The 25342-nt window shown below is 49.5% G+C and overlaps 1 protein-coding gene across 2 annotated transcripts in view; it reads right to left on the bottom strand.

Moving 5' to 3' along the window:
- Positions 1-25342, bottom strand: part of ZBTB7C (zinc finger and BTB domain containing 7C) — a 162523-nt gene that overhangs the window by 9726 nt on the left and 127455 nt on the right. For both annotated transcript variants that reach the window (XM_069774903.1, XM_069774904.1), the window contains one exon: positions 2185-3381. In XM_069774903.1, coding sequence (XP_069631004.1) covers positions 2185-3365 — 1181 coding nt within the window. In that variant the 5' untranslated portion in view covers positions 3366-3381. The remainder of the gene's footprint in view (positions 1-2184; positions 3382-25342) is intronic.

Genomic DNA, 25342 nt, shown 5'->3' with positions numbered 1-25342 from the left:
TAATGGGCCACGCTAGACCATCTCTGCCTGGAGCTTTTAATCTCCAAGATGCTGATTTAATCTGTCCGGATTAGGGGTCAGGATACCTGAATTCCCACCTGAACCCCCCTACTGACCTCGCAATGACTGTGAGTCAGTACCAACATCTCTCCGTGCCTCAGTTTCCCCAAATGAAGCCAACAACGCTGCCCTTGCTTGTAAAGGAACTTTGGGAGCCCTCTGGGAGGGCTCAGCTCTATTATTCCCATGACAGGGAAGGTGCCAGTGACAGGTCAAGCCAAGCTATTTCCTCGTCAGCAATTAACATCCGCAGCATCACACCCTGGAGAGCGATGGGGACCAGAGGATGGGACTGGCCAGGTGGTTCCTCCAGCCCGGGATGCAGCCACACGCACCGGGGCTGAACCCACCCCGCTCCTCCCAGTAGAGCCTGCGCGTCCGGAGGTGACGACCCAGCGCTAACCTGGGGATGCAGCACCGGCAGGAGCCGGATCCAAATTCCTGCAGGCAGGAATTAGCACCAGGCAGTGGCCTTTCCCCTGCAAATACACAGGGTGAGCCGGCTCACGTCACATACACCCGCCCCAGGCTTGATGCTCCCCGCATTATAATACGGTGTCTGCTGCGTTAATGGAGGGGAGCATGGAAATTTATTTTCAGGTCAAATCCTCATCATCTGCATAACTTCCACTTGAATATTATCACAGGGACGGGAGAAGAAAAGACAGGCTGAATGCGGGAGCACCCCAGGTGTCCGGCCATTGTCAGGAGCTCGCCTTTGCCTACTGTGCATATTATTTTCCTCTGGTTTCCTCGCTCCAGCCTAATAGGGCTCGCTCCCTCACACGCAGCCAGGAGCTGAAATACCATGCTCTTGTCAGAAAGCTTTATTATTATGGTAAAGATTGTACTCATTAGATATTAATTATACCCAGCAAGAGCAGGTCCAGGAATCTATTTGTCTCTGCTCACCGATTAAATTTGCCCGGCTTTTCAGACAAAGGTTGCAAGCTGTATCATTAGATTTGCGTAGCCTGCTCCAATTTATTACCGTTGAGGGGTCTGCTGGGGTGAAGAAAGGTGCAAAGGCTGGGAATTGGTACGAGGGCTGGATCTGGCTGGTCATGCCTGCCTTGGAGCAGCCCATGTTGGGGCTGGTCTTACCTAACTTGAGATACCTAAAAGTTACGTTGCCTTAGCTAAGCCCCGCCAGTTGTCTTTGTGGTCAGGGATGACACCTTCGCTCACCCCTTTCTCATCTACCTCTCTGAGGGTGCTGATCTCTTTCCACTGACCACGGACGGAGTCGAGGTGCCAGGTTCTTGGGCGGCCAACATTCGGGGCGATGAATCATAGAATCATTTAGGTTGGAAAAGACCTTTAAGATCATCGAATCCAACCGTTAACCAAACACTGCCACGTCCACCGCTAAACCACGTCCCTAAGCGCCACGTCTACATGTCTTAAATACCTCCAGGGATGGGGACTCCGCCACTTCCCTGGGCAGCCTGGTCCAATGCTTGACAACCTTTTTGGTGAAGAAATTTTTCCTAACATCCAATCTAAACCTCCCCTGGTGCAACTTGAGGCTGTTCCCTCTCATCCTATCATTTGTTACCTGGGAAAAGGGACTGACACCCACCTCATTACTAACGTATAATAATTAGGACCGCTCCAGCCTCAGAAAGCCCAGACACTGTCATGTCTAAACATGTGCAACTTGGTTGTGGTCTACACAGATGCCAAAATGTGCAAACCCAAACTAATTACATCCCGCAGCTAAATGGCCCTCCCAACTCAACGCATGTCCCAGCACATTAGAGATGAAGCCTCCTTGGCTGTTTGACCATCTGTTTTCCAGCTGCCTCTGGTCCAACTGTGGTGAACTATGGTGGGGTTGAAAATATCCTGTTACTTATTTAAGCTTTTGTCCAGTGAGGGGATGGATCCAGTGAGTTGTGGATGTGATCCAAAACCCACCAAAATCAGTAGGTTTGTTTTCTTCCTCCACCCTCCCTTCCTCCCTTTTTTTTCCAAAGGGATAGAGATCTTGCCCTGCATTCTTTGCTACTTTTGGGGAGAAAAAGAGACGTGTAGCTTAGGAATCAGCCATGGGTCACGACATGGTCCCTCCAGCCACCCCCCCCCACGCAGCCACGCATGGCAGAGGTAACCAATGCACACCTGGTAAAGCGGACTTCACAGATATTGCACATATACGGCTTCTCTCCCGTGTGGGTCCTCATGTGCCTGGGCAGTTTGCCGGCTCCCATGATGACTTTGTTACAGATGGGACATTGCTGGGATGCCTTGGGCTTTATCTTCCTCTCTTCCTCCAGGGGCCACGGAGGAAAAACTCCTCCAAACTGGGTAGCACTTAGGAAATTGAGATAAGCGCTATAGTCAGTCTCTGCCTTAATATGCCCTAAGGGAGCTGCTGGGGTGTTGGTAAACATGTCCTTGAAGAAGTCATTAGGGAAAGGAGGCGGAGGCAGGTCTTCCTTCTCCTCCTCTTCCTTGATCTTCCTCTTTTTGATCACCAGATCCAAGGGGCCATTGTCTACTTGTGGCTCCTCGAGCTGGGAGAAGGAGCTAAAATCACCGTTCCATAGATGGGGGAAGAAGGTAGGGGCGAAAGGAGAGAGAGCTGGCCTCCTTTCTGGGATGTTTGCTTTAGGGTACAAGTTCTCCCTTAGCAAGGACTCGATGGAGAAGTCTCGTATCACACCCAAGTGTCCAGAGGAGTTATTGGCTGGGTAGTGATTTGGAAAGTCTTTAGGTGCTTCTGTATATGCTTCTTCGGTAAGATCAGACTTAGAAGGGCTTTGGTGACAGCTTACTTCTTGGACATCGGTTAGGTTCTCCTGATTGACAAAATCTTCCACTTCTTCCTCCTCCTCCTCTTCCTCCTCATCTTCGTCTTCGTCTTCATCATCATCTTCGTCCTCTTTGTCATCTTCCTCTTCTGCCTCTCTGTCGGGCTCCATGATTTCAAGGCATACATTGATAATGCACTGGATCTCCAGCATCTTGGCAGCGCTGAGGATGTGCTTGACATTTGAGGTGGTGATGGTGAGGGTTGAGGTGTAGGCAAACTCGAGGATGGCAGAAAGTGCTTCAGGCTTGACAAAGTCAATCTCGTAAACATAGGGCTGGTCTGTTAAAGTGCCGGTAGTGAAGAGTTTTTTGAAGTACTTGCTGCAGGCAGCAAGGACGGACCGATGGGTCCGGTACTCCTGGTCCTGTACAATGAGGATGACATCGCAGAGGAGACCATCATGCCGCTGCTCATTTAAACCACATAAGACTTCACTGCTGTGGTTCGGGAATGGGATCCCGATAAGATCCTCAATGCCATTGGCCATATTCTCATTTAGCGCCCTAGGACAAAACACAGACAGTAGGGAATTAGCAGGGAGTTCCCGACCAGTAACACCAAAATGACCCTGCCTTCTCTCAATGTCCTCCTTCCCCCTATCCCACTTGGACCTCTGTGCACTGCCCCAGTGCATCTCCATGTCACTTTTAACTCCTTCCAGGTCCTCTGTGATTTAACCTCTGCTTCCCTCCACATCACTTTGTCTCCTTCTTTGTCTCCATCCATCTCTTCTCCGTTCCTACCTATTCTCCTTTTCGTAACCATCACAAGCTCCCTCTTCTCTTTCCCATCCCTTCCCCAGGAACCTTGTGTAATGACTCCCACCCCATCATGTTTCTTCCACATCCTCCCAGAGCCAACATCTTTCCAGGCCCACGTTGGATTTTCCCTGTCAGGAGCTATGTGGGGAAAGGATGATGCTACATTGCTGCATGCTGCCAAGTGCCAGCACCTACACCACTTAAAGAAGATGAGCCAGGGAGCGCCCGTCTCCTCTACGCAATTGTTTTTGGGACTGGTACAACTGGACATCCCAAATAGGAGGGACTGCTGGTCGTGGCTGTTTGCTGCAGCAGGAGAGCCCTCCTTATGGGGCAGGAGGTCTCCAGTTCTGTGTCCTCCTGCTACTTCATGCCTGGAAGCTGTCCCACGTCACCTCAGCATGTGGGATGTCTTCCCGAGGGATCTGGGAATGGAGGAGGCAAGCGAGGAGTTGTGTGTCACAGCGTACCTGAACGCTCAGAGAAAGACAACCAGGGAGCAAGGGCCTGGCCAGAGGCAGATGGCTGGCTGCTATCTTCACCCACGAGCTGAGCTTGCTCCATTCCCAATCCTGCTTGGACTTTTTAGCATGGTGTCAAATGCCCTGTTGATCTGGCAGACACCTTCCCCTGCTAGAGCAGCTTCAGCTTCAAAGGGAAATTCGGAAGCAAAAAGCCCACACCCAAAAGGAAAACCTGATTTTTTTGCCATTTTTTTTATCTGTAAGATGTTTCCTCTTTCACATGGCTCCAGCAGCCCTTCCACATGAGAAATCCCAGGAAAGGAGAGTGACTTCCTCCAGCAGGCGACGAATACATTAATCCCATCACACACAGAATACATCAAACAGCCAGAATAACTTTGACTACACTAACCCCTTGGAAACTCCCAGGACACAGAGCATGTGTTCATGCAGTGTCACCTCCATGAGCCCCAGCTCGTGGCCCCGCTACAGGTAGACACTCAGTTCACAGCCGAGCCGTTAATCTCCGAGAAAGCCCAGGGTACATGTAAGTAAAACTCCAGCCCCACTTTGGCCCCTTTCGCAAGGCTGAGACCATCAGGCAGGTTCCCAATCCCACCCTCTGCACCTCTGGCAGGTTCCCGATCCCACCCCACCCCACCTCTACATCTCTCCCGGGATCCACAGCCATATCCCAGGTGTCCTTCCCTGCTTGGTTTCTGGCCGCGCTGACTCCAAACTTCCTTCCCGCCAGCTGTGGGGACCTAGTCCACCTCACGGTGAGGGGCTAGCTCCCACCCTACCACCTGCCTCCATCTTTTGGGGATGGAAAGAGCCCGATCTGATGGAGGTTGTCCAGGGAAATCCTTGCTTCACCTTGGTTGACAAGCCAGTGACCCTTGGGGGAGGCTGGGGAGCCGTAGAGGGGATCGGACTCTGCAGCAAACGTTCCCATGGAAAGAGGAATGCCGTCTCCCTTCTCCTCCCTCCGCAGGGTCAATCTCCAGCCGAGACCTTGCAGATATCTCCCCCACACCTAATCAGCGCTGCCAAACACTCGCTGCGTGGGAGCCGGCAAGCGAAGGCCTTGGGAAGACGGTGCAACCCAGACAGAGGGAGAACACCCTGCCGAAGGGTTACGGACCACCAGCCTGATGGGAGCAACGCCGGGATGGAGGACAAGCCATCCCTGAGCTAGTGAAACCTTGGGGGGGGGCTGGAGGACAACCCCCACCACGGGAAGCCCTCTCCAGCCACCTCTCCGTGTCCAGAGGTGGGGAAGGGAACGGGGAATTAGACCCCTCCGACCCCCCCTCAGGTCCAGCCACCGACATTTTCGGCCGAGGGACGATGCTCCAGCCCCGCATCCCGTGGTATGCCTGTTAGCTCCACGCTAATTATGCCTGTTGTCTGAAACAAATTGATTCATTACAGTGTGCTGCGCTTAACCATGTTAACTAGCTACGCTCCTCTACCAGCCCGATCAGCTCCGTATCAAATCTTCCTTGAAAATCGCTGATAAATGAAAGTAAATCCAATGTATTCTTCAAGTGGAATGTAAGATAATAAATAACCCCTGAGCCAGGGAGGAAAACACAACTTCCTTTTTAGGGCTTTGTATCCTTAATAATAAGCAAGAGCAATTAAATTTCCATTGCTGTATTTATCTTGAACTCATTTATTTTTGCTTTGAAGGAGCATTAGTGTTAAAGGAGCTCCTTGCACGAAGGAACGTGTTTTCCTACTAATCTATTTTGATCTTTTATTGCCAGATCACCCGAAGTGCAAAAGATCAGAAAAGCACAATATTAGACTACCCTGACAATTGTTTTTATGGAGGTTTTTTCCGGACACTAAACTCCATCCTCCCTAATTTGTGGATTATTCACTCAGCAGCGAGAAAGCACGAAAAAACAGAATTAGGAGATCAGGGAGTAAACTAAAATGATGTACAGCTCCTTTTGGTGGAAATGGACTCCTTTTCTGTTCTTTTCCCCTCCTGGTCCTCTCGAGATGCGATTCTGTTAACCAAAGCACTTAGGCAAGCCGATAACAGGATGCTGGCAAAACTGAAGGTGATTCATGTCATTTAAATGGGGGGGGGGGGGGGAGAAACAGCCCATTCATTTGCATACATTTGCATTTTTTTAACTCGCAGGGTGGTTTGACAGCTCCGGAGCTCAGCGAGCCTGAGAAATGACCTTATGGTTCCCATGCCCCAGGGGAGGTTGATGGCCAGAGGCTGGAAGTGTGCTGAGGCTGACGTTTTCCTTCCTCCCCCTCCCTCCTCTCCCTCCTCCTGTGCTCCCCCCTTCCCCTCCCCAAGCCAAGGGTGGGGTGCTCAAGAATAACAGGCCTAAAAATAGCATCTGATGGTGACAAATGTCACCAGTGCATGCACACACACATGCAAATGCTGAACGGCCCGCATGGAGTTAAACAGAAAAAATCCCATTTTATGATAGAAAATTACAGCATTGTTAAAATAAACTGGGGTTTGTGGCGGGGCGGGGGGGGAGGGTGGAGGGCACCGAAAATAAATGTATTCTGCAGATGACGTCTCGAAACATTGCATTTATGGGCATGCTTAAAACTCATTCATTACTTTCTTGCCATGAAAAGCCCCATTTATAAAAGAATGATCCTGGGAGATGCTATTCGGATACAGGACCGCTTCCCCCCGCGCTGCCCGCGGGCACACGGCGAGCACCTGAGGCTGCAACAGGAGAAAAGGGGGATTGGGGAGAGCTGAGCTTTGCCCCTTTCTGGGTGAAAAACCTTCTGGTTTTGGGAAGGATGGTGCTTTGCCGGCTCAGAGTAATGACCGCTGCACCAGGGCGATGGAGATATGTGGGCAGATGTAGGCAGATGCAGGCAGGAGTCATAACCTCGCTGCCTGCCTGAACGTGGGTGATACAACCCAGATACAAGCCAGGGACTGCAGCAATATCATAAATCGACTGCTATACGCGCTCCCTGGGTGACCCAAAGCTCATCCAGGGCACTCTGCTGCTCAAAAGCCCGTTCTGTTTTTTATTTTTATTTTTTGGTTGCTTTATTCTCACGTCTGCTTTTAGCTTTAAGAATCCTTTAGTATAATACAGCCTCTGAAAACCGATAATATAAAACTGAAATATTAGAAAGAGAGGCAAAATGCTCATTTAGCATTGTGCTAAGTGAAAAATAGAAGTATACTCAATAGATTATAGAGATATACGTCTAGAAAATAAAGGAAACTAATATTGCCTATATTCATTTGTATAAGTGGAAATGGAGGACTGCCGCAGCTTGGAGGAGCCCTGGGCAAGATGTGCCAGCCCCGAGGTGGGACAGGATCCTGCCCCCGGGTCTCAGTATTGCTCAAAGCCAGGAGCAGGAGACCTGTCACCTCTGAGGGCTTCTCATCAGCATTTCCATGTCCCATCTTCTTCCTCATCTCCGGCGACAACACCCCGCAAAGCCGGGCCCTTGGAGGAGATAAAGGCTGCCAGGAAGAGCCAAGGCTCGTGTAACGTGTGGCTCCTGGTTCAGGGCTAAGGGATGGCCCCTTCCCATCAGCTCCATCCGTGGGGACAACGCTTCCCAACCCGGGTCTTAGCTGGGAGATGGCAATTTTGGGCTTTAATTGCATGCTGGCATGTAACGTCATTACTAAAACATGTAGCATTTAATTATTTTAATATTTTTATATGTGTATGTTTTTATATTTGTATATCTGTATATTTTATATATTTATATTTTTATACTTTACGTATATATTTATTTTTATATTTCTATATTTTGATCTTTGTATAGAGATTCTCGGAGCATCTCCTCTTAAAACGTGCATTGCTTGGCCTTCTCTTTGTTATGATTTTCCCCGCAGGAAGGTGCTGGCTCCTGACTACATTTCTTTTCGGTGTGCCTATATTCCCTCTCCCCAGGAAGGCCAACCCAAAGATATGGGGGTTCCCCGGGGTAAGCTGGGGAGCGCAAAGCGGTTGCCTCCCCCAGGCCGTGCTCATTCTGCATATGGCACAGCAGGGGAAGGAGCCTGAGGCTCCAGCTGATCTCTGCCCGCTACCGGTGTCAAAATGACATTCTTCCAGGCAAAATAACGGTGTCTCCAATTCTTCCCTTCACCCAGCCTGCGCACAGAGCGGGGTTTGGGGTGCAAGCTCAGGTTCAAAGCTTGGGGTTGAGCATCCCCAACTATCGCTCCCTACCCTGGCCGGATCCTGCCACCCCAACACAGCATCCCTCACGCTCGGTCCCTGCAGGCACAAAACCCCAGGAGGGATTCCAGCTCTACATCTGAAGCATGAGGCCATCCAGCAAAATATCCCAGAGGTGTCTGGACCTGGATTCGGGGTGCTGAGCATCCCCGGCCACCCCAGCCTCCTGCCTGCCGCAGGAGAGGGACTCAGCAGGAGGTCTCGACAGCTTTCCCCATCTTGATTTATTTTCTACCACTAACTCCTTCCCTCCCCTGCCCGGGGCTCTCGGCACCCCGAGGGACAGACGCTTTGGCTCTGCTGCTCTCCTACCTGTTCCTCTTTCCCAATCTCCGCTCCAGGCTGAGGGAGCAGAGGCAGCACCCAGGGTGGGCTGGCTGCAATCCCTCTGCATCTACCCATGGTCCCGTGTACGTAGATCTGCCTGCTACATCCAACAGCCCATAAATATATGTGGTTTGGATTTTTTTTTCAGATTTATTTGTGCCTCGTTATAATGAGGCAATTAAGATGTGCATGTGAGATTACCCTAATCTGTCAAAATATTACAGCTACATTCTATGGGATACGCTGACCAGTGATCGATAGGTCCCGCTCCGTAGCTGTGTTGTTATTTTGGGGGTATAGGGATGCTGGGGGTCTGTTCCCACATCTGCCGATTGCTCCATGACCTTGAGCAAGGCCCTTGTGCAAATGTCCCTGAGCGGAGCCACCCACATTGACACCCCACCCGAAGCCAGCTCCACGGGGATGACACCGTTGCCTTGGCCAAGCACTTGACTCCAATTTGGAAGAAACCTCTTTCCTACCAAGAAGGAGTTAGGATCCCTCAAAGCCTATGTGAAAGGCAGGCAGAGAGGTGTAGTGGGCTTTTTAAAATTTTTTTTTATTTAAAAAAAGAAAAAAAGGAAAATGTAAAACCTAAAAAAAGGCAAATATTTCCTTAAGCACACCTCCCCTCTGAACATCTTGTCTCCAGAAGAACGTGTTATTTAACCACCCACCCCAGTACCTAGCGTTTCTCCCCTCCGGCAGGAAGGTGGGGCAGAGCGCGCTCCTCGCCTTTCAATCACTTCCCTGCGAGATGCCCGAAACGATGAGGAAAACGCGGTGACACCAACCCCTGCCTCCCTCGCAAGGAAATCATCAGGTTTTTAAAGGAGATGAGTCGCTTTGCAGACCCAAAGATGATACTGTGGGAGGGAACTGGCTCGTTAGCAATAGCACACCAGAAGTTTACTGCTGAGCTGAGTACCGGCCCCAGTCTTTAATAACTGAGACCAGCCTTCGCCTTGGGACCAGTCTTGCTTGGGGAGTACGGGGTTGAGCTGGGAAAGTTGGGGGTGTTTGGTTTTTTGAGAGGTACATAATAAGCTCATCCACCCAAACCTGAAGATCCCTCCTCAAAAAAACCCAACCAACCAACCCTGGATTTTGCTTAGATCTGGACAAAGTAGAAAAGGGCAGAGGTTTCCACAGCGATGCTTTGGCAAGGAAGGATGCAAAGAGGGTCACATTCGCCGTGGAAGATGCTCACTTGGAGCAAGGATGGGGAGGAAATCCCATAGGGGTACAGAGGTGGCATCACCCCATGTGGCTCCTGGCAAGGGAGCAGCTCCATAAATGGAGCAGGTCAGTAAAATTTAAGGGGATGCTCCATAGGACGCCGGTTCAAAGGCTGCCTATAGCGGCCAACAAGAGCCCCAGCAACGCCGAGACGGATGGAGACCTCCCACTGATGCTGGGAGGAGAAGGATGGCCAAGGAGCCCCAGGGGGACAGCCCAACCCTTTTTGGCCAGCCTCCACGGAGCCAAGGATGAGATGGCTCCTACCCAAAGGAAGAGCCCCAGAAGCCGAGCATGGTTTGATCACATAATTAAAGTGGTTATGCGTCAGGGATTGAGATCACATAGGTGACCTTCAGCCTGGTATTTCTCCATTACCTACTGGACTTTTCAATATTAATACTAATCTCTGAACAAAATCCTTGGGCATACAAGGATTCATCCTTATCAACATCTGGCTGGCAAGTTGAGGCCATGTGAACCACATATATTTACACACACTATATGAAACTGACTTTTTTGGACTGGAACTACTAGTTTTCTCTCAGCAGGCCACCAGAAAGCCATCTTTACCTGAAGTCCCATCAGGGAATCCAAAATAAAAGGTGTTGGAGAGCACAAGAGTCTCCTGTGCCCTTTGTGTACCCATCCTTGAGAATTTTCAAAGGCTAGTTATACATTGCAGCAAATATTATGCATCGTTCAACAAATCTATTCCTGCAGGTTAGCTCCAGCTACCAAGAGCCTACACAGGGCACCCTGTACTTCAACAACTTTATGTACAGATACAATCCGGCGAAATTGCAAAATACTAATCAAATCCTCCCCCAATGAGCTGAATGGTCGGGTGCTACTTGTTGTAATGGGAATTTGCCACTGCTCCGTGACCACCAGCACCCAAGCCCAGTCCATGGGGTATTTAAGTTAAGGCCATTTTTCCTGGCCTCAGCTCCTCTATGGGCTTGTTGCTCAAGTTGGCCCCTCCATCGGCACGTGATGATGAACAGTTTGAGCTCCTTTCTTCTCTTCTTTGTCACTCATCACGGCAGGCACCAGCTATCCGAAAAGCCCCAGTATCCCCTCAGATCTACCCCAAGGTCTCCCACCCTGGCCTGACCTGAGCATTGTTTTATAATGAGCTCCCAGACTCTGGTGTGTTTGGTGGATCAACACGTTGCCTCTGGGCAAGCCTGTAGGGACCTGCCATCCTGCAGCTCTGCATGCTGCAGGACTAATGCTAGGAAGATGCCATCACACCACCAGGACCAAGCCCCATCACTCTCCTGTTTCCTTGAAACCAGTTCTTGGGCCCCAGATAAATGCAAACAGGAGCTCTGGCAGGGCCAGAGTAGAATTCAATGCCTCCTATAATTGAAGGGCCATGTTTTCACTTTGGTTTCTTCCTTCCGGCTTCTTTAAATTACCCAGCGCGCTTCCCAATTTCAGAGTTTATATAAATCTCCAAAATCTGGAGCTCTGGGTCACTTCTGGGTAGCAGCTTGATTAAGTCTGCGTGCCGCATGGCAAGTCCCATCTGATGTGCTGAGCGGGTTTTGGCGAAGGGGATCCCAGTGATAAATGGTCATATAAACATAAACAATTAGTGAAGCTACATGGAAGGCACAGCCTGGCTCCAGATGGTGTTTTGAGGGCTACATCTACGCACAAAGCAGGGGCAAATTAATTAATCACAGTGTCTAGGCAGGTATTGTGGGAGGGGACTTCATAGGGTGGTCACATCTGACCACAGTGTTTTCTCGTAGCCTTGTACCCCCTCCTCCAAGCAGCTCCTTGGAGGTCTGGACCTCAAGGACATGGTGCTCGAGGAGATCAGTTCCCTTCTGCTCCTCTCTGCTGAAGTTTCGGGAGATGCTGCAAGGCTGGAGGTTCTCAATATCCAGTTAGTTATGGGTTTTTTTTTTCTTGGAAACCCTCAGCGGTCCCTCTCTACATGACTCCGTGTTAGCCTTGATGGTCTCCTGGCCATGCGCCAGCATTTAGGGGACTTTTAAATGTGGTGTCACTGGTACGGGAAATGATCCTTGCTGAGTATCTCCCCTTCCTATTTATCTATATGCACACACATACATACACATATGTGTGTGTGTCTGTGTGGATAGAAATCCTGTGGGAGGGGGAAACAGAAGAGTTTCCAGTCATCCTGTGCAACCACCCCACTCTCATGGAAACTCACTCACACTTCAAGTGACGCGTCCCCCCTCCCACGCCGTGTTCTGCGAAAAAAAAAAAAAAAAAGAGGAAAAAAGAAGAGAGCGAGAGGAAAATCCCCACCAGTGATGCACCCACGCCAGAGCTGGTCCGGCTGAACATCAGGTTGCTGGTCCCTCCAGCATCTCAGATGTGACCTGGATGAAGGTCCACAAGGTACGTGACACTGGTGGTGGCATTTCTGCCCATGTTTTTGCAGCCGCTCTCCTCCAACACCACCTTCCCCCTTGTGCAAGCTGCTCAGCCACTGCTATAGGGGAATATATAGGATATATATATAGAGAGAGGATACATCCCTATGAGCGCACAACATTACACACCAGGAGCCCATCGGTGGTGGGCATCTCCTTCCAGCACGGCCTTAAAAATAGCAAAAAAAAAGCCATTTCCTCCCATTCTGAACTCTCCTGGGAGAACAGGCAGGCCCCTTCGCTCCCTCTCGGTTCTGCTCTTCTTCAGAGCCAGAAAAAGGAAAAGAAATTAAAAAAAGGCTCCTATTGAACGGCGCGCACACACTGGGTGGGTTTGCTTCCTGACAAAAAAAAAACAAAAAAAAAAAAACCCCACGGTGGAAAAATGTGCCCAGCTTAACCATGGAAAACTGGTTTGGCTGGCGTCCCTCCGGAGTGGACAGGATTGCGAGGGACTTGGACGCGGATCTGGGTAAGGCTGTCACCAGCCTGCATGAAAGCACGGCTCCAAAATAAAATAAAATACATTTTTGGGTGCCCCCAAAAAAGCAGGGGGCAAAGGATGGGGATCCAGCTCCCTCTTCTTTTCTTTCCCTTGCCCCCAGAGAGAAAGCCACTGACGGGAGGACTTTGGGAATAAAAAATAAAAGGGTCAGAGCGCTAGCACGTTAAATCAGAAGCAGATGTGTGCCTGCTCGCCAGCCTGAGTCACCGCGGGAGGGTGGGGAAGGGGGGGGGTTATCGCTATTTTGGTGCTGGGTGTGGGGTACAGAAAACAATGCGAGGAGAAGGCGGTGCAGTGTTTGAGCAGGCTTAATATCGGCTTGGGAGCAGGTATGGGCAGGCTCCAGAAGCAGCGGGGTGGGAGGCTCAGCTCGATGGTGGCATTGGCAGCGGCCGCGTTTCACTCCCCTGCCCGGGAAGGGCTGCTCCTCTGGACCCTCCCCGGGCTCCCCCGCACCGCATCGCCGGGCATCCCCAGCCATGCACATCCCTGTTTGGGGGAGTTTCTTGCTGGCCCCCACCATCTCTCCAAACGTCATCCCTCCAAGAGGAGCCCCCAGCCCCACGCGTTGGCCAAGACGTGCCCACCACCGGACCCCGCACGTGGCCAAGGCGGCGGCAGGAGCCTCATCCTACCTCTCACAAGGACAACCCCAGGAGCTAGCACGACTCTAAAACCCAGCTGGCTTTGGACCAAGCCCATAACGCAAGCTCAGCCTCACCTTTCACCTCCAACCATGCCCTCCACTGCTTACACCGCGTTGGCGTTCCTTAGGCTCGCAGTCCCACGGGTATTTACGAGAGCTGTACCGCAGCTATATAGGTCTATTTTCCTCCGGCATCACCCAAAATGTTATTTTCTGCTTGGGTCTCACGAGAGCCTTTGCAGCCTCATTCATTTTTAATTGCCATTTAAGTCCTGGAGCTCTAAGCACATGAGCTCCCCTGCTACAGCCGGGCCAGAATAGCTCCCACGTGGACATAAAGTGGCTTTCGGAGAGACGTGTTCATGGAAGGTGCCTCTGCAGAGCATCTCGTCCTGTGACAGCAATCCAGCCTGCAAAGACACGGCCCCTCCAGCACCACAACCCCATCATCTCTACCACGGGCAGAAGTCTAGTCCTGGGCTTGGGCCGTGCTGCCACAGTCAACCCCAACACAGGATGGAAATTCAAGTCCCTGGCTTCAGAGAGGGGACCCAATGCACCCAGTTTTTACCCATATGAGTGTCTCCTCAGAGTCACCTACAGCCCCAGCTCCATCGCAGAGGGGTGAATATTGCATTTCTCCATCCTTTGCTGACCTGAGGAGGAGAATCATGGATGCCCCATCCCTGGGAACATTCCAGGTCGGGTTGGACGGGGCTCTGAGCAACCTGATCTAGTGGAAGATGTCCCTGCTCGTGGCAGGGGGGCTGGACGAGATGACCTTTAGAGGTCCCTTCCAACCCAAGCCATTTGATGATTCTATGATCATTTTTCTGCAAGCCAACGTTTCTCTGAATCACACGTCCCAACCACGCTGAAACCCCAGCAAGGTGCATCACGTCTCTAACCCCTGAGCTGGGCGTTTCTAGAGGAAATAGTGCTAGGCTTCGGCGGAGGACACTCAGGGAAGGGGGATGAGACTTTCATCCAGGCTTCTTGTACGTAAACCAACCAACTAATGAGCTCTCTGAAGACCACAGGTAATATATGAGCATAACCTTACAGTGTGGCCCAAGCAGCGAATATCCAGAGGCAACTCCCCATCTTCAGGGGACGATTTAATCCAGCTCTCAAGGTTACGGAGCAATTTAATTGAAGATCAGGGGTCAGATTCAGATCTCATTTGTATCTCAACTCCTTCTGTGAGCGAAGCCCCTGGCTTCTCTGCCAACCTGCTAGAAAGCTAAACAGTATTTGAGTCGTTAGCTCAGTCCTGATCCTGCAAAGCCTCACCCGCCCGAGCAATCTGTGCGATTTGGTGGGGCCCACCCATGCCCAGCTTGGTAAATATAGTCAAAGCTGATGGAGGACCAACAGAAAAAAAAGGTCTGAGCTCTCCCCAAGATATAACCTGGAAGAAGGAAAAGAAAAATATCTCCTGCTTAAATGGTTCAGCTCAAACACATGGAAAAAAAAATTGAAAATCAATAGGATTAATTTTCAACCGATGCTTCTGCAAGCAAGGAGGGGGTTTGCAGGATCGGGCCCCCGAGCAAGGAAGTCCTACGTCCCAGCTGACTACACAGGCACGCCAACTCACAGTCTGATTTGATTTAAAACAGCTGAGTTGTAAATGAGGCTTATAATGGAATTGGCAAATGACCCTTCAACACAGCATTGCAAACCGACAGCATTCAAAAATAACCGGGGCTGGAGTCAGGATTCAGCTCTTGGCTGGGTGTGAGTGCAGGATCAGGGGTGCATCACGCCACTGGCTACAAAAACAGCCGAAGCAAGCAGGGAGAAATCCCAGCCTCTCCCCTCTTAGGGATTTTAGAGGGGTGACCCTTCAAAAAGAAAAAAAATAGGGAAAAGGAGGAGAGAATGCAGCCCTGCCATGTAAAGAGAGACAGTCTCGCCTGTTTGTTTTGGCGTATCCTGAACTCCAGGCAGTTTCCAACTGGAACCCAGAAATGCTGATGGTGTTTGGAGTCTGTCTGCATCTCTCCCATGACGTGAAGAGGCATTCAGGATGATGGGCTGGGATTTTTTTTTTTCTCCCTAACAACTATATTTACTGTTACATTTTGAACTCCCCATGCTGTCATTACAATGTCAGATGTAATTACATGTGCGATAACCATAACATCAATGCATGCACAAGTTCACAAAGGCTTTACAAGGAAACATTTTCAAGGGAAGCTGCTCACATGTCCGGACTCAAAGGGGATGTCCAAAGGAGTCTTTGAATTACAGGGCACTGGCTACAGCCAGAACTTGGCCTTGCTGGAGCTGAACAGATGGATTTTACACTTTTTTCAGGCTTTGCCCAGTAAAGCGTATTCCTATTTAACCTGGTGTAACTATGGATTGACTCCAGGGATTTAACTGATGCTATTCTGGATTCGCACCAGTGCAAAGAGGACGAGGATGTTACAGCGGTCTGCGGGACAGTCTTGCAGAGGGATCGGAATTGCACCACCCTACAGTGAGCTTCTGAGCTGGTGCCACCATGAGGACGTTGGCATGGGATTTTCAGCTGGTTTGTGACTTACAGAAAGAGCTGCATGGTCCCAAGAGCTAGAACAGGGACAGCTATACCATGGCAAAAGCAGCTTATGTCAAGGTGGCTGATTCCCTTTCACACAGAGGACTACATATGGCCCTATACAGCACGTGAAGACTGAGGACAGATTCTCTCTCCTGGTCCAAGATGTGCCAGAGGCATAAAAAATGACCCCCAGGTCCTCATCCACTATCAGGCCAGAGGTAACTCCTCCTCACAGCTCTGCCTTTGAGGCTGTTCTTAGGAAAATCCCTATTTTTGCTGGGAAAAAGTAGCAACCAAGTTTCTTCCAACTGCTACGGGCAGCTGGGTGAAGGGAACTTGGATGGTTCCAGCAGCACAGCGATAGAGGCAGGAACCTCCAGGAGGGAGGCATCATCTCCCATTGGCACACCTGGATGCATAAGGCAACATCTGTACAGCTCTGATATATTCTGCCTAGGGGGAACGGTACAAGTATAACCAGGCCAGTCTAGTTAAAGTGCTACAACTTCCAGGCAAACCTATGGGATGTTACAGATCAACCTCGCGGTCACCATACCTACAGAGGTTTTGGCTCTCAGCTCCTAGAGAGAGTATCTTACGGAGCAGCTGCTTTGCTCTTGCTCTCTTAGACAAAAAAAGAAATGCAGGCATCTAACACAACAGCAATCCCAAGTATCTGTGTGATGGAGAAGGGCATCGCACGTGCGTGGGGAGCACATGGCTGCTTCTGCGTATTCTCACCGGGGTGCAGGTTTGATCCACCTCCTGAGCAAAGGACTGGAGGATGCTCTGGCTGTGTGTGTTGGGGAATGTCCTGAAGAGCACCAGCAGATACATAGAGTCACTCACACCATTTCAGGACATACTTTTTGTCCTGGGTGGGAAAACATCAGCATTTCACCCCACTTTCCCCATCATTTCACTGTATTTTGCATGTCCTTTCACAGCACAAATACGTCAGTCTCTGGTTAAATGTATTACAGTGAATTCTCTCTAGGAGAGGAAAATTCATTAGTTAAGGGGCCACAATAAAAGCAGACATATGGAAACATCCACCTCTCCGTCCACCCACCTCGTCTCCCATCTCTGGCATTTCTAATCCACATTATGTTGTTCCATATATGCATCACATTAGCAAAATACCCCTTGCAGCATTTGAATTTCTTCTCCCCGTTTGTCCGTGAAGACACTTGCCAAAAAGGAGCCTAAACACCACGTCTTAAATTTTACGTGGGTTTTTATATGCAGATACATATCCATTCAGCCCTTCTTAGGAATGGGCAGGAACCCAGGAGCTTGCCAACGCCGCGCTTCAAAGCCGCACACCAGCGCTCGATGAAACACCAGCGCCGCAGCACGCCGGGGACTTTCCTTTTCCAAGTCGGTACTTCAAAATATTTATAAATGCACTTAAGTCCCATTTCGACCACTGCCTCTATTTGCAAACCCTGCCCTGAGATTCATGTCAGGTCGAGGGGAGTTACGCTCGCATTGTTGGCATACCTGAGGATAGGCAGAGGGACTCGCTCCCTGCACACAGAACAAAGCCCTGAGTTATTGCAGAGCTTTGCCCTCCGCCGAGCGCAATTATGGTTAGAGAAAACCCTTGTTTATAGCAGAATCCTTCCAGATGGGGAAAAAGAGACTTAATTATAAGGTAATGGTGCTGTGGGTGTGCTCGCGAGTGGAGCGCAGATGTGGGTGAGGGAGGCTACGAGCAGGGCTGCTCCCCTTGCCCAGGTGGATGCTGGTGGCTCCAGCCTTTGCGGATGGTGAAAGCGGGGATTTGAAGTCTCCCTCCGTGGCTGTTGAAGGCTTAGCAGCGAATCGGACACGTGCATAGGGGATGCAAAGCATGGAGAATAAAAAAAAGCCAGGAGAGACGTCTGCCTCACCGGGCTAGGAGCAACAGAAGGGCTTTTAAGGGTAGATGGGTGGCCAAAATACCCAAATCTTGCCCCCTTCCCTTTCCCTGAGTCATGGCCTTGGTGACAGGCTCACTTAGGTAGGTCATGAGCTAGGTTTGGTTTCCACTCCCTCTTCCAAATGGTATTCCAGAGTCAGAGCTCAATGGGACTTGCTGGCATTTTACACACAGAGATGGGCTATAGGACTTTGCAAGCCCAAGAGCTCGACCAGGCCCTTATAAAAAGCTCCTTATAGAGGAAAAGATACAATCCAATTAAACATCCAGAGCTCCTCGATGCTGAGTATGTCAAGGTACATGCTCACAAAGTGCGTGCATCAGAGAATATTTTTCTAGCCCTGTCTTTTCTTCCATTTATTTTAAGGAACACAGTGCGGTTTCCTCTCCTGCATTTCTCATATTTTGCTTAAAAATAAAATTTGAACCTATATCAAACCAAACAGCTTCTTGCCCAAGGTGGTAAAAAAAAAAAAGCCTCTTCTGTGGTGAACCCATCAGGAAAGGGGAATATTAGTCCCCCCCTGTGGTTGTATACCCCCAGCACCATTCAGCCCCCAAAAGCCAGTGCAAAATTTGCAGTGGATCCTCTCTACCATCACACATGACTTCTCAGAAATGTGTAAGGCATCTAATAGAGCACGGTCTGATTTATACTTAGAGCAGGGCAACTTTAACGGCAGCAGGAGCGCGGGTGTAAATCTCCAGGCACAGAAAAAGCAGCCACATAGCCCCGGTCCTCTGAATTCTCTCTGCTCTGAATGCCGCTGAATAAGAATGAGGCTTTATGGTAAAAAAGAGGGACATGTCCTTCTGCTGGATAGGAAGGATTTCTAAGAGCGCAGCACTATAGATTATCATTCAAGCCATTTTGCATGTATCTCACGTAACCCGTGATAAGCCACAGAACAGGTATCGAGAAGACCACAGAAATGATCGGAAGGATGGAGCACCTCTCCTGTGAGGACAGCCTGAGAGAGTTGGGGTTGTTCAGCCTGGAGAAGAGAAGGCTCCAGGGAGACCTTATTGTGGCCTTTCAGTACTTAAAGGGGACTTAGAAGAAAGATGGGGACAGAGGTTTTAGTAGGGCCTGAAGCAATAGGACAAGGGGTAATGGTTTTAAACTAAAAGAGGGGACATTCAGACTAGATAGAAGGAGGAAATGTTTTACCATGAGGGTGGTGAGACACTGGAGGAGGTTTCCCAGAGAGGTGGTGGATGCCCCATCCCTGGGAACATTCCAGGTCAGGTTGGATGGGGCTCTGAGCAACCTGATCTGGTGGAAGATGTCCCTGCTCATGGCAGGGGGGTTGGACAAGATGACCAGCAAAGGTCCCTTCCGACCCAAACCGTTCAGTGATTCCATGATTCTTAGAAGACCTGGTGGGCTGAATTAGAAGCAGAGGCTGTGGTGCACTCTCATTTCATCCCTGCTTTCCAAAAGCTATAAGCCTTCCCCGTTCACATGCACAACCAGAGACGGCATAGGTCCGCCTGGACGTATACGCACCCACCCTGCCACCCGACCCTATACACCGAGGAACTATGCACACAGATGTAGCCTCCCCTACCTGCCTTTTGCAGGGGTGAGTCGTGGGGACAGTTGTTGTACGGCAGGGGACGACGCCACGCTTACTCCTCCACCATGCAGGCAACCCATCCCTAAGATCTCATGCCCATCCCGACTCCAGACCAACACCAAATAAATACAAATATCCTTGGAGGCAAGCAGGGATGGATGGCAGTGAAGCACGTGGGTGCCTCCAGAAGCCAGTTTATTAATTTCTCATTATTGCCAACTCTTGCTGTTCAGACAGTGTCTGTCCTGTCTGCAGAGCAGACACCCACCTCTAGCAACCCTGCTGAAGTCCTAAATGACCTTCATTTTTCTTTGACCTTCAGCAAGGGCAGGTTATACCTCTGCTCTTTAGGTGCACTTGAGTTTGAAGGCATTGGAGAAAGCCCCATGTGAGAATAAAGAGGAGACTGCTTGTGAAAACACACGCTGACATGAGAAAATGAAATAAATGGCCAGTCCTAAAAGAGAAAACTCCTGCCATAAAGCAGATTTTGAGAAAAAAAAAGAAATGGTTGTGCACTGCCCTGCTTTGCTAAACAGGCAGATGGGACCTGTATTTCTCTTCTGAAACTTTAATGGGAAGAATATGATTCTGCTGCAAGCATATTTTATATGCCTGGCGATTAAAGAGGAAGGGAAGGGCATAATTTATAGAATTGTGAAACACAGAGGATAGCTTTCTGGCTGCAATGTTTCTTTATTTTCTTGTTATTCCTTTTATTCTTCCTTTGCTTCCAGGCTTGTGAAAGGTGATGGATGGGCAGCGGTGGAGACAGAAATCTTCCTTTTATATTCACAGGGCAGGTACCACATCAGCAACCGCAGCGGCTACATGAGCTGCACCTCCTCTGAACAAGAACAATCCCGAGACCAAAAAAAAGTGCTTCAGTGTATCCTCAGGCTTTCTACAGTGCTTTCCTGCTCCTACAGCCATCTCACCTCTCGGCTGTTAACAGTCTTCACACTTTCAAACAAGAAGGTCAAGCCTTGGTGGGTTATCGCTGTAGCCGGCAACACAACGTGGCCAAGCTCACACCCTATCTGATCCTCCAGACCGTGCATTCCCAGGGACAGTCTGCTCCTCACCCTTCGAGCTCTGCCAAGACCCCGACACCTCCCATCCATGTCACCTTGGTAGGAAGCAAGAACCACCTGTGTTTGGCTAGCAAGCCACCTTGGAGAAAAAGACCTGATGGTCCTGGTGGCCAACAAGGTGCCCAGGAGCCAGCAGCATGTCCTTGCAGTGAAGATGGCCAGACACACACCGAGTTTCATTAGCAAAAGTGCTGCCCAGAGGTCAAGGGAAGTGATCCTTCCCCTCCGTTCGTCACTTGTGAGACCACAGCTGGAGCGCTCTGTCCAGTTTGGGCTCTCCAGACAAGACATTGTCATTGTGGAGGTGCGCCAAGATGGTTAGGGAGTTAGAGCACACAAGGTAAGAAAAGAGGTTTGTTCAGCCCAGAGAAGAGGCCATGAAGGGGGAATCTAATTTTTTCATCTACCTAGCTGATGCATAAATATAGAGAAGATGGAGTCAGACTCCTCTCGGAGCACGAGAAGTTACAGATAGAAGTTGCAGCCAAGGAGGTTTAGATCAGATGTAAGAAAAAAACATTTTTTACTAAGAGGCTGGTCAAGCTTTGAACCATGAAGCCAAAGAGACGTTGGGATTTGTATCCTTGGAGATACTCAAAACTCACCCACACAAAGGCATGAGCCTGACCTAGAGTGGGAAGTGGAACCAGGAGCCTCCAAAGGTCCCTGTCACCAAAACCATTCTCTGACTCCGTGCTCTGGTTTTGCAGATAGGGAGCTGCGGCACAAAGGAGATGAAATAATACAACCACAGGCATGCAGGGGACCTGCACCTGAGGCCACATCTCCAGAAAGCAACCTAAAGCCCTTCCCTCATTGCTTTTGGGTAAATTAAACACGTCACCATAGTTGTGTGTGTGTGTGCTGGGCTTTCTGGGGTCACCTGCTCTTCTTGCTTCCCTGGTAGAAGGTAGTGCTTCTCTAGCTGCAAAATTATTCTTTTTTTTTTTTTTTTCATCTTCAGGGCCAATTCAGCAACTCATCTTTCTGCTAAGACTGTCAGCAAAAGTGTCAATTGTACGGCTGGTTTCTGTGATGTGGAATCATGCCCACCAAGACTTGGACCAAGACTATGCAGCCCATTTCACATAAGCCACCAACCAGCCCACACTTGGCAAAAACTGAAGACTGTATCAGCCATGCCTGCATGACTTCTGGCTTTGGGCCATTTTTCTCCAACCCTCTGAGCAGCCATGATATAAATCTTGCTCTTCTTTCACTAGTCTTTGCCATGACAACACAATCACTTGGCTCCCTGTGCCACGCTCTCGTTGGGTGTTTGTCAGAGATGCGTCAGTGGAAAAATGAACTCTGTACCCTGGCAAGAAAGGAGAGCAGTTCTTCATAAAACTAACCACTGCTGCCCTTTCTCAACTCACACATTTGCTGCAGGAGGAATTCAAGTCCTTGTGAAATCACTATGAATATTTACCTGCATCAGGAGCAAATCCATGTTTCTCCCTCCCGGGGAACAAGCACAAAAACCTTGCCCAGGTAAATGCAGGGTGAGAGTTTTGCTTCCCCTCCAATACCAGCACTCTTATGCCTAAATACCTCCATGAAACATGCATGTGCATGTGCATGTACCCATCCTTTATTCAGAGCTAATTTAATCTTTAGAAAGAAGACTGCTTGTCCCATTGAAGTCAGAAAGAAGGAAGAAATTTTTTACGACAAGAGTGGTGAGACACTGGAAGAGGTTTCCCAGAGAGGTGGTAGATGCCCCATCCCTGGAAATATTCCAGGTCAGGTTGGACGGGGCTCTGAGCAACCTGATCTAGTGGAAGATGTCCCTGCTCCTGGCAGGGGGCTTGGACGAGGTGACCTTTAAAGGTCCCTTCCCACCCAAACCATTCTGCGATTTTGTGATAAGTCAGCTGAGTCCTCCCATTCAGCCCAGCGAAGCTACGACTCCTGGTAAACAGAGAAAACCTTTTCCTGAACTGGTCAAACAGAAACTCTCTAGCAATTTTTATATACTACCTAAATGATCTTTTTCACTGTCTGAAACTTCTTTTATTGAATTATTCCAAACTCTGACTTTAGAGCATTGCTAGAGCCTCCTGATGGGATGCTGGGATCCCACTCCGTGCTGGACGGTGTAGGAACATCCATCCCCAACGACCACCCCTGGGGAGACGACGAGGCCAACAGAGAAGCCAGTGGGGTTGGACATGATGTGGATTCAGCTCGGGAAGCTCACACAGTCATTACACTATTAGCCTGGGAGGGTGGAGTCCTACTTCTGTCTGGAGAGAGGGAAGAGAGCCCATCCCCTGCTGAAAGCTGTGGGTGGACGTATTGCACTTGGCCAGCCAGAAGATTAAGGCAGGTCCCCTAATTTAACATTTCCCAATGGAAGGGAGGAAAAAAGCAATTCAGGGGGTAGAAAGAGCGCAGGTAAAACGCCAGCTGGAGAAAACAGGGTGGGTAGGAGAGGCTCCTTGCGGGGGGAGAGGAGGCTGCCGGCTGCACAAGCCACCGAGCGCTTCAAACACGGGGCACAGATAAGTGGAGTCGCGGAGCAGGGTGGGAGGAGATGAAGGAAGCAGGCAGGAGAGAAGATTACAGGAGTGCAAGGAACAACAAAGAGGAGGAGAGAGGAGAAGAAAAAATTATGCAGGGCCTCGAAGGTCAAAAGAGTCAAACTTCAAAAGGATTCCTTAAAAGACATAAAGCCAGTGTCTTCATATTCAATTATTTAGTTTTCACACAAATCTAAGTAATATATGGAGTTTTTTTTCACCTCCCAACACTCTATTTGGCACAAAGGGAAGACGAAGTGGAGGGACGATGAGAGAAATCTGGGACTCTCTGTTTTCCTAATGGACCAGATGGGGCTGGAGTCGGCGCTACCCCCTTGGAAAGGATGCGGAGCAAAGGAGAGGAGGCTTTTCAGGAGCGGGAGAGTGCGAGTGAGCAGGGCTTCTCCTTTCTGGAACTGAAAAATGTTGAAAAGTGACGTGCTCGGCCTGAAACAAAATGTTTTCCCTAAATTCTGGGCATCTGTTTAATTAAAAACACAGGAAATGCTGAGGCAAACAAATCACGCTGCCTGTGAAAGTCGAGACTTTCACTTTGAAGATGCTGAAATGAAACGCTTCCGTTTTTCACAATTCCTCCATTAATCTGACAAAACTTGACCCACATGCATGGTAGTTTTTTTGTCATCAAAAACTTCACTTTGTACTAAAACATATTTAGCTGAATTATCTCTCCCAGCTGTACTTAAGGAAGCTAAAGCAAAGTACAAAGCTGAAAGAGCCGGCTCCTGTATCCTGGGGCGTTCAACCCATCAGCACAGTTAAAATCACTGACAAGCTATGGCAAGCTAATGTCAGTAAAATGGTACCCAACAGGAGGTTTGAAGCCAGCACAGTGAGCTCTACAATAAGTTCCAGTCCATTAAACACCAAGCTTAAGTAAAATATTACAGCAGGTCACGTTTTAAAGCGGACAGAATAGGTTAGGGAATCACTGAAGACCCATGAGGATGCTCTTGGAGGAGAAGGGAAAAGTTGCCAGACCCTTTGTCAGCTCCCTGCTCTAAACACCATCATTTTCCTCCCGACTGTAGATGCTTCCTTCCACTCAACACCATTTTTTCCCATGGGCATCTCTGGCCGCGGATGGCAGCAGGGACTTGTGCCACCGAGGCAAAGCCATGGTGCTGTTCTGTCAAGCATCTGCAGGGCTACCACGGTGCCCAACAAGGTGATGACCAGCCACATCAGAAAAAAAACCAGAAACAAAGTGACTTGGTGAAGGCCATGTAACAGGTCAGTAGCGGAGCAAAGAGCAGAAACCGTGTCCTCCGGTTTCTGCCCACCCGGATCCCAAGCGTTTAGTACTTTTCTCTGTTCAGCTTTGACCTTACAAGTTCCCTTAACCTTCTCCTGGCAGCTTCCTAATGGGCAAATAAATCTCTGGAGAGTATCTTAAATTCTTTTTTATCACAGACTGTATCAGTGTGATAATAAGATCAGCCTTCAGACTCCCCATTAAGTCACAGAAGGTGTGGTCATCAGTCATGCTTTTCCCAGCCTTAATTGCCAGACAGACACTTTAAGTGGAAAGTCCATCTAATGAGCCCAATCATTAAAACATCCCTGGTTCCTATTTGAGATAGAAAATTATATTACTCTAATAAGGGGGTTGCATCTTTGCCCCCCTATTCAATCATGTGGCACGGGGAAAGGTGAGACTTCTCTGCGAGTTTGCCTTGCATGTGTTTCATTTAAATACAGCCCCCTATTTCAAGCAAGAAAAAGTAATAAAACCCTCCACAGAAGGAGAACTGGGTGGTTGGAGAAGGTGGTGGCGACCTAGAGGTGAACAAAGGGGTCACCATGGATGGGGAGGTCACCACTGACACCACGGATGCTCCTGAGGGCTGGCCAGATGGAGATGGTGGAAGAGCCACCATGGTAGCTGTGGCAGGGTGGAGAAGATGTGACATCTGGTGTGCTTGTGCAAAAGGCTATATGAGATGTATGAAGTGGGCTTTTTGATGGGACCTCTTTCCTAAACAGTTTGCAAGAAAAGGCTTCATCTGGAGAAAGAGTCGGTTATATTGGCCACCATCAGGAGCCTGCACTACATGGAGAAAGCAGTTGGGTAGTTATCATGATCCTCATCTCACAGAGATGTGGGAAACTGAGGCGGGACAGCACACAAAATCAAAGGCCCTTGGGGCAAGTCCAACCAAAGCCCCTAAAACAGGGGTCAGGCTAGAAGTC

Source organism: Haliaeetus albicilla, chromosome W, assembly GCF_947461875.1.
Source record: "Haliaeetus albicilla chromosome W, bHalAlb1.1, whole genome shotgun sequence".
In the NCBI taxonomy this organism is placed as follows: domain Eukaryota; kingdom Metazoa; phylum Chordata; class Aves; order Accipitriformes; family Accipitridae; genus Haliaeetus; species Haliaeetus albicilla.
The sequence above is the reverse complement of the archived record's forward strand: the minus strand, read 5'-3'. Positions and strand labels throughout refer to the sequence as shown.